This window comes from Malania oleifera, chromosome 10, assembly GCF_029873635.1.
Source record: "Malania oleifera isolate guangnan ecotype guangnan chromosome 10, ASM2987363v1, whole genome shotgun sequence".
Taxonomy (NCBI): Eukaryota; Viridiplantae; Streptophyta; class Magnoliopsida; order Santalales; family Ximeniaceae; genus Malania; species Malania oleifera.
In genome coordinates, this window is record NC_080426.1 from 31,181,978 (window position 1) to 31,190,491 (window position 8,514).

Here is an 8,514-nt window from a genome sequence, read left to right on the forward strand (position 1 = left end):
TCATATTATAATGCATTTTTATTTTTAATGGTATATGATATAGAGAGAAAACACAACAAAGCATAAATTTCGTTCTTATTTTTCTTTTCTTTTCTCAAGCAAAATATTTAATCCAAATGGAGCCTGAGCCTCATTATCCAATTTTTTGCATCCTTCGAGTTTAGGAGTTAGTGAGCTAGTTTTGACCTTTAAAACAGCTGCATGTATAAACTTGGGGTCTGATGTCTTATTGAATAGATTTCTTCATTCATCTGGTAGAAGAACAATAGATGGGCAGTATATTCATGGGGAAACTAAGAGTTGTATCATATAAGAAAATAACATTATACATAACTAAATGCAGCAGCTACAAATAATTGTAGCTATAGATAATATCGAAAATGTGACAATCCTATAATATTACCATAGGTACACACACAGAATTAATCATGGATCATCCAAGACAACGAGTCTCTGTAGGCTTTTTTCCTATTCTACCAGCACAAAATCACACAGAAGAATCATTAAGGGTTTCATTAGCATTAACTATTGTTCTTCTTGCCTCACAGTCATCAAGGTAATTCTGGTAGATATAAGATGCAAATCCCCAGAGGGCCAGAAGCATAGCGATCACCTTCACACCGTTCATTTGGTCATGGAAAACTATGAGAGAAGCAATAGGAACAAGAGCCAAAGCCACGGTACTAATAACATTTGAGAAGAGAGAAGAAACAGTAAAAATTAAGCCAACTACACCAACAGAACAGATCTGCCAAGCCACAGCCGTCCAAACCAAAGTCATCACATAAGAAACACTTCCCTTACCAAAACTCACCATTTCTCCACTCAGTGTCTTCCATTCCCCGCTTGCAAAAAGCCCCACAACAGAAGCACAAGTGGCTACAACTGATGTATAAATCTGCATTTCCAAAACCACAGAAAACGTTTCCTTTTTCAGAACCTTCTGGAAGGTAAGCTGCATGACGGAAAGCAAAAGAGAGTACATTGCAGAAGCACCAAGGGTACAAATAAACCCAATGGCATACTTCAACTTAGAGGCTCCAGATGGTTCACCAGAATCATCATTTACGGCAATTAGAGAAGCAGACAATGAGAGAAGCACCACGGAATTAAGTATCAAAGAAGTGAACATTTGCTTATTAATGAAGAAAGAGAAAACCGCATTAAATGCCAATTGGGTAGCACAAACAAGAGAATAAGTAGAAGCAGAGAGGTACAACAATCCAACTGAATATAGCATGTTGTCAGCAGCTATAAGCACTCCAAGTAGGAAATAGATTATTGTGAGAGTGACAATAGAAGGTGAGGCAGAAATAGTAGAAGGCTCATGGGAGGGAGACAGACGAAAAAGTGGGATGAAAAGAATGGGGAAAGCAGCAGTTTGTACCAGGGTGGACATCCATTTACTATTGCCACCCTGATCATAATAGAATCTCCCTAGAAGGACAGCAGCAGATTGGCCAGCAATGAGGAAGAAAATGTTGAGTGCCACTAAAACCCACCATTGCCAGCGCTTGAGCCCTGCCAATGGTAACTTGCTAGTCATTTCTCCACCTTTGACTAGGATTGGTTCTTGAATATCTGTACATAAACACAATTCAAGTTTGGCATCAGTGTCGTAAAAGGTAAAAAAAAAAAAAAAGGCTTTGTCATTCATACTATTGGAAATCAAAGATGGAAAAAGTAACCCCCAAAAAAACTACATGAAAATCATGGTTTACAATCTAAAAATCAATCAATTTATGCAATGTAGCAACATTAATACAGATACACTGCAACTTAAGTTCCCTGATGCATGGGTTACACATTCTAGTTTACTTTTCCGGACAAAGAATACATGGCGAGTGAACTGCTAAATATGGAAGTAATGCTTAGTCAAATTGGGTTCAGCAAATACCTGTATTTGAACGGGTTCAATGGATACCTGGATATGTACCCAAGGCCTATAAAGAACAAGTACAGAATTACTTATGATATGATTGTTTATAAGGAGAAGGTAGAACTGACAAGATAAGAAACCTTGTAACCAACTAAGGGTATTAATATTAAGGAAAGGAAAAACCATGACTTACAGATTGTGTTTCTCAGTAGACTTTCTATCCTTGTCCTTTAAGCTTCCAACGCATCCTTATTTGCCAGTTTGAAGCCACAAATTAGCTAGTTTAAAGAAAAATGATGGATTAGCCAAATAGACCAAATCCCACCAAAAGAGAGAAAGCAAAATAGCTGTCCCTAGCTTATCTCCTGTGATTCCAAAACAAATGACGAGTGCATGGAGTATACTCTTACAGTATGCTAGATCCGCAGCATGGAATCAGTAGGAATTGAATAGCTACTCTATAGAGATATAATGGTTTACAAAGAAAAAAAGTGATGCCATTTTTTGAGGCAAACAACTATGAACACTATGTTTGGGAGCATAGATTTGAGGCCTTCGATTTGGATTTGAACAAATTTTAATACAAATTTGTATTACATTTTCTCCAAATCCACACAAATCCAAATCCAAGACCTCTCCCAAAAATAGGGTAAAAGTTGTACTCCAACATGAAATGGATAAAGAATGACTATTTCCAAATCTCACCCTAAAATTTTTATCTATGCTATTCCATGCCGGTAGAATAACAGTGACTTTCTCTTAGTCATTTGCTTTAGAATGAGGTCACATTCTTCTTTGTAAAATATTATATCCCTGCACTGACGATTGTATTCCTACCTCATTATATTCCACAAATCAAACGCTAAATCCATGAAATATATTGTTTGAGACTTACTGAATTAAACATTTATACACAGGCATTGAACTTGCACTTTTCGGGCCTATTTCTTAGTTTAGAATCCATGACGAAGGAATTTTAAATTTGAAACTCCTAATAATTTGACTAAGAGATTGGAAACTGCTACGTTCTATTCGGTAAATGATAGTCTAACGATATGACCTTTGGACTAAATGAAAGAAAATCAAAAGCAAGATCCTTCTGACTTCTGAGAAGCGCAAGCTAAAGCAAGTAAAGCAGATTGTCTCTATTGTACAATGGCATATATACCTACTGCCAAAAAACAAAAACAAAAATGTAACTAAAAAACATCACGTAATTGGCTAGGAAAACCAATATGGAAAACCCATATAATCTCGCTCTAATCGTAATCATGTCAATTCCCAATTTCAAAACAAATGAAATTTGAGAGAGCAAGAGAGAGAGACCTGTCGTGGGTTCTTCGGCCTTCCAGGTGTTCGGGTAGGCCCTTCAGAAAGAGAGAGGGGTAGATTTAATGAATGTGAGCTTGAGTTGTGAACTGAAATTCAATTCATTCATATAATTTTCGAATCGATCTTTACAGAGTGGGAGGATGGGAATGGGGAGCATCGCCGGCTGTGGTAAAACGGTGAAAGCCGCTCACTCCTTTCACGGCGCGTCACGGGCACATACAAGGAAAGGCGGCGAACTTTATAATTTATGTGGCGTTCATCAAAAGCTTATATTCATTAATGAAAATCTCAAACTAGTGCAAATTACTATTTTATCTCAATTATGAAATTATTTTACCTTGAATTTTATGTAAGTAATTATTAATTATTAATTATTAATTATAAAACAAGATTTTCTTATCATGGTCTAAGAATTTTAATATAAGTTTTAAGTTGACAAATTCAAGCCAAAGTTTTCTTCTATCTTTTTTTGTAAACCACTCATGCACTTACCATATATATATTATTTTTTTTCGTTTCGCTCATGTTAATTATGTGTCACTGACTATGAAAACGGTTTGTTTTTCTTCTTTAGCCTCTCTCTCTTATATTTGCTATTTGCATACAATGTTCAATTATTTCAACAACTCACTCAATATTTAGCATTTCAATTATCATAAAAGGAATTTGACTTTATTGTTATTTTTCATAAATATCAATTTTATTCCTGTAAGCATCCATAATTCTATCAAAGCACCATGTCATTATGATAAATCATAACTATTCTTCTAATCAAATTTAAAACCTTACAACTCCTATTTATTATTCTACTATAATTTTAAAAAATATTTAATTTTTTATGAACAAATTATAAAGCAAACATAAAGTATGTACCCACTGCTAGAAAGTTTACAATAAATATGATATCAATGTCTTCACGACCACCACAAATGAAAGATATAGGATGTACAAAGAGGATAAGAAAACATGATTTATAGTCATTTAATGAACCAATTTATATTATGTAATGACAACTAAATTGTTGGGTTTGTGGCTCATATTGAGTAGAACGCATGCATAGGAAAAACAGGCAAAACAGAAAACAAGAAAGCTGCGGTGCAAGAAGAAGCCGCAGACAGTTTGGTCGACGATTTTGGTCTCAGGAGATAATCGTCGATGATTTCCCTGAAACCGTCAACGATTTTAGGTTTCAATCTGTAAGGCTCTCGACATTAAACCATCAACAATTTGCCTAAAATCGTTGACGATTTCGTTCAGCGCAGATCATGATTTTTTGAATCGAGAGATTAGTAGATTGAAGGATTTTGAGGTTTTTTCCTTCGGAATTTGTTATTGGAGTAGTTTAGATAGTATCTAAGTCTCCTGTATGCATGGGATTGATATATAAATTATATTTTTGTAACCCTTGATGTAAGATTGATGTTTTGATAGTGAAAAATGAGTCGTTGCTCCCATAAACGTAGACACATTACTGAACCATGTAAATCTTATATCTTTAATTATTACTTTCATTTATTCTCTTTGTAATTGGTTATTATTTCTGTATTATTCATTCAAGATCTCTTTGTAATTGGTTGTTATTTTTATATTATTCATTCTTGAATGCTTGCATTGATTGATCTAGTTTAATTTGTATTTCCACTACGCACTCTTTGCAGAACAATTGAATTAACTCTTCACTTTTATCAAAAAAATACCTATAATATAGATAAATTTTGTAGTGGAAAACCAATCTAGTGCTGACACGTTTTCCCAACCAAATTTTTTTTTCTTTTCTCCATCCTCTCTCATGCCACCCCCTCACGTAGAGCAAGGGCCCCACATGGGTCCCATTATTAAAAAAAAATCTCCTTTTCTTATCCACGCAGGCTCCGCAATTTTTAAAAAATCATTTTTAAATTTATTTTTAACTCTTCTTTCTATTCTATACGAGTCTTACTAAATTTATTTATCACAAAAAAATATTTTCCCAAAAATATTTTTTTTATTTTCTCAAATAAAAATTAACAAAGCATATATTGATCATATATTTTACTTTTAATTGTACTATATTTTGTATTATTTATTTAAAAAGAATAATTTGTTTAAAGATGAATTTGACCCCTCATTTTTTGCCTCAACTTCTCCTAAGTAAAAGTTGAGCTTAATTTTTTTTTTTTTTTTTTTTTGTCCCCACGGCTGGTGCAAGGGGAAAGGTATAATCAAGCATATAAGAGAAGGAGTAGTAGAAGAAGGAGTATTAGAAATTCAATTCCAGATAGATACACTCAGAGCCAGCGGTACCTGTGGATGGTGAGAATTTATTTTATGAGTCAGCGGGAACCGTGGATAGTGAGAGTTTGCTCTGTGAGCTAACAGGTGTCGTGGATGATGAGAATTTTCTATGAGCTAGTAGGGACTGTGGATGGTAATGGAGATGTGTCCCGATGGTTGGGTTGGCCGAATGTCCAACTAATGCACGGAAGTCGTGTCTGCATTCCGGACTTTACCCTGATCAGCGAGAGTTAAGGGGAGAACGCTGATCCGTAGATTTGGTGTTGTACCAAGGGGTCCAAAGTGCTTATTGGTGGTTGGAGTTCCTATGTAATAAAAAAAATTAGCTTAACTTGTTTCATAATCAGCTTTTTCAACTTTTAGAAGCCAACATTTAACTTTTTTTATGAACTTTTATAAGTTACGAATTTGAAACATTAAAAGCAATGGATCAAAATTTTATATTCCATTGTTGTTTTTATATATTTAAATATTATAAAACTATCAAAGCATTAATTATATTTCCTAAAACTAAATATCCATTTTAGTCATTTTCAATACTTATAGGTATCTTATAACTTTTTTATTAAGTCAACTTTTTCTTTTTAATAACTTTTTTTCATGCTAAACATTTTTGAAAATAATATTAATAAGCTCTTTTTCATCAATTCATTTTTAAAAGGTTCATTTAAAAAGTTGTAGGAGAGCCAAAGTAAGCCCAAATATAATTTATACAAAAGAACTCTGCGTATTCAACTAAAATATCTTATGCATCAAATTAAGTTTATATGGTCTCACTTTTGACGGAGGAATATCGTGGTTACAAGATAAGCAAAAGGGAGAATACAGATAAAGAAAATAAAATCCTCCCAAAACATTAAACAAATCAAAAACACCAAACAAAACTTGAAAAATGAACTAACAATGAAAAATTAACTTATGCTCAACCAAAACTCTATGATTCTTTAGAAGATTGGGAAAATATTAAAACTTGAAATGTCTCAAAATATTGTGATTCGTATTTTAAAACCAGCTAAACACTAGACCCAAAAAACCACATTTCCATTTAATTGATTTAAGTTTCTTCAATTCTCATAATTGTAACGCTACATTTGAGAGCATAAGTTTCAAACTTTAGATTCAAATTCGGATATATTAGGACAAATTTAATACAATTTTATATCACATCTTATTCAAATATAGTACAAATTCAAATTTAAAATCTTTCCAAACATAAATTAAACGTTACATAAATTACACATTAATTTTTAATTTAGATCATTTAAAATTTAAAATTTTACTCTCTTAATTCCAGAAAATCCATCTTCCATTTCATTATTTATTTTTTTTAGCTCTTACGGAATTAAAACTCCATACTTTTAACAAGGATGTCCCAATCAACATTGTCCACGCGTATAATCATTTTCTTCTTTAGGTGGAGCTGGGAATGGAATGGTCCTACTCCGGTTTACTCTGTTCTACGCTGAGTCAACTCAGAAGGGGCAATGTATATCCACCCTATATATTTTGTCAGCCGAAGGATTTCATTTTCAAATTCCATAAATACCTTTCAAATTTTTAATTGATTGGGTTGGTTCCCATAATGCTTTGCAAGGCCCGCTCTTCATAATATGAGGCCCTAGACAAATGATTTAATCAAGGATCCTTAATATTTTATTTAATTTTTATTTTTATTTAAAATTAATTTTTTTAACATTTTGAAATGCAAAAATAAATTAATCAAAAGCTCCATTTTGAGAGGACATTAATTCTTCTTCTTCTTCTTTCTTCATTTTTCATATCCGGATTCATATTTTCTCGTTGACATAATTAAATTTTAAAATTAACACTAAATATAAATTGACAAATTGTGTAAACAAATAAAAATAAGTTTAATAAATCTATTGAAATAATAGATTGAAATAATATAACCTGATTATTATTATTATTATTATTGCAAATCGATCGGCGAGCAAAACTTTAGAGATATCGGATTCTTACCGGATACAACGCTCTAACCTTAAAACTTTCAAAATCGAAGAAAAAATAGAAAAAAAAATTCAGAGTGAAAATAATAGAAAAATAATGCACAAACATTAAAATTAAAATTAGGATTGATGAAAATTACAGAGAATCAGAGGCTTGAAGATGATGAACACAAGAGTTTGAGCAAAAATCATAGAGAAACTGAGAGATGAGAGTGAGAGAGTGTGAGAGATGAAAAGATTTTTTTAGAAAAGCTAAGAGAGAGAGATGAGAGCAATAGATAATTAGAAATATAATAAAATTATTAGTTGGGAAGTCAATGAAACTTGAAAAAAAAAAAAAGAATTAAATTGCATTCATTTGTTAATTGAGAAGTTACTGCATGAGAAAAGAGTATAATAAATAATATTAACATTATTTAATTAAAAAAAATTTAAGATCCCAAAAATATATTATTATATTAAAAAAAAATTTTGAGGCCTCAAAATTTTTGGGGCCCTAGGCAAACACCTCAATGACCTAAAGGATGAACCGGCCCTGATTGTAACGACTTGCTCCTTTTTCACATTTATTTATTTATTTATTTATTATAAATTATCATCACATCATGCATTCCAACTCAGCAGGTCACAATCCACCTGGGTCCGTGGGCACCAGGGATATAATAAAACATACAGCAGAAGCCTACGCAGCAAAAAGTATAAAATCATATACATCTCATCTTAATGTGCATAACACATACCAGAGCCACTACAATTACTATCTCACAGTATATACATCTCAAAAATGAAATCTAGGGACAATCCCCACAAAACCTAACTGTCCCTACCAAAAACTTACCCTTCCAAAGAGGCCAAACAACTGATCTAAATCAGCGGGGCTTTTCCCGCTCTCCTATTAGGGGCTCCTGAAAAATGTATAAGATTTAGGAGTGAGACACCTCTCAGTAAGGGAAATAAACTAATACCAGTGTGTGGCAACATGATTATTATGTGTTCTACATATACCATACATAACATATTCAATACTGTTTATCAAATCTGGGAAAACATACATATATATCA

The 8,514-nt window shown here is 32.7% G+C and overlaps 1 protein-coding gene across 5 annotated transcripts; it reads right to left on the reverse strand.

The window, feature by feature from the left end:
• Positions 1-257: 257 nt before the first annotated feature.
• LOC131166175 (probable purine permease 11) lies at positions 258-3,451 on the reverse strand. Of its 5 annotated transcripts, none has more exons than XM_058124495.1 (5): positions 3,341-3,451; positions 3,206-3,246; positions 2,073-2,157; positions 1,898-1,943; positions 258-1,581 (listed from the first exon to the last, which is right to left on the reverse strand). In XM_058124495.1, the coding sequence occupies exon 5, from the start codon at positions 1,544-1,546 to the stop codon at positions 488-490; it is 1,059 nt and encodes a 352-aa protein (XP_057980478.1). In that variant the 5' UTR covers positions 1,547-1,581; positions 1,898-1,943; positions 2,073-2,157; positions 3,206-3,246; positions 3,341-3,451; the 3' UTR covers positions 258-487. The 5 variants fall into 5 exon arrangements, with proteins under 5 accessions (XP_057980478.1, XP_057980476.1, XP_057980479.1 ...); XM_058124493.1 differs by having other exon boundaries at positions 2,073-2,127; positions 3,341-3,437; XM_058124496.1 differs by having other exon boundaries at positions 258-1,943; positions 2,073-2,127; positions 3,206-3,449.
• Between the last annotated feature and the right edge of the window lie 5,063 nt (positions 3,452-8,514).

Coding starts and splice junctions, on each gene's coding strand:
- LOC131166175 (XM_058124496.1), bottom strand. CDS start 1,657: ATGAATGACAAAGCCTTTTTTTTTTTTTTTACCTTTTACGACACTGAT.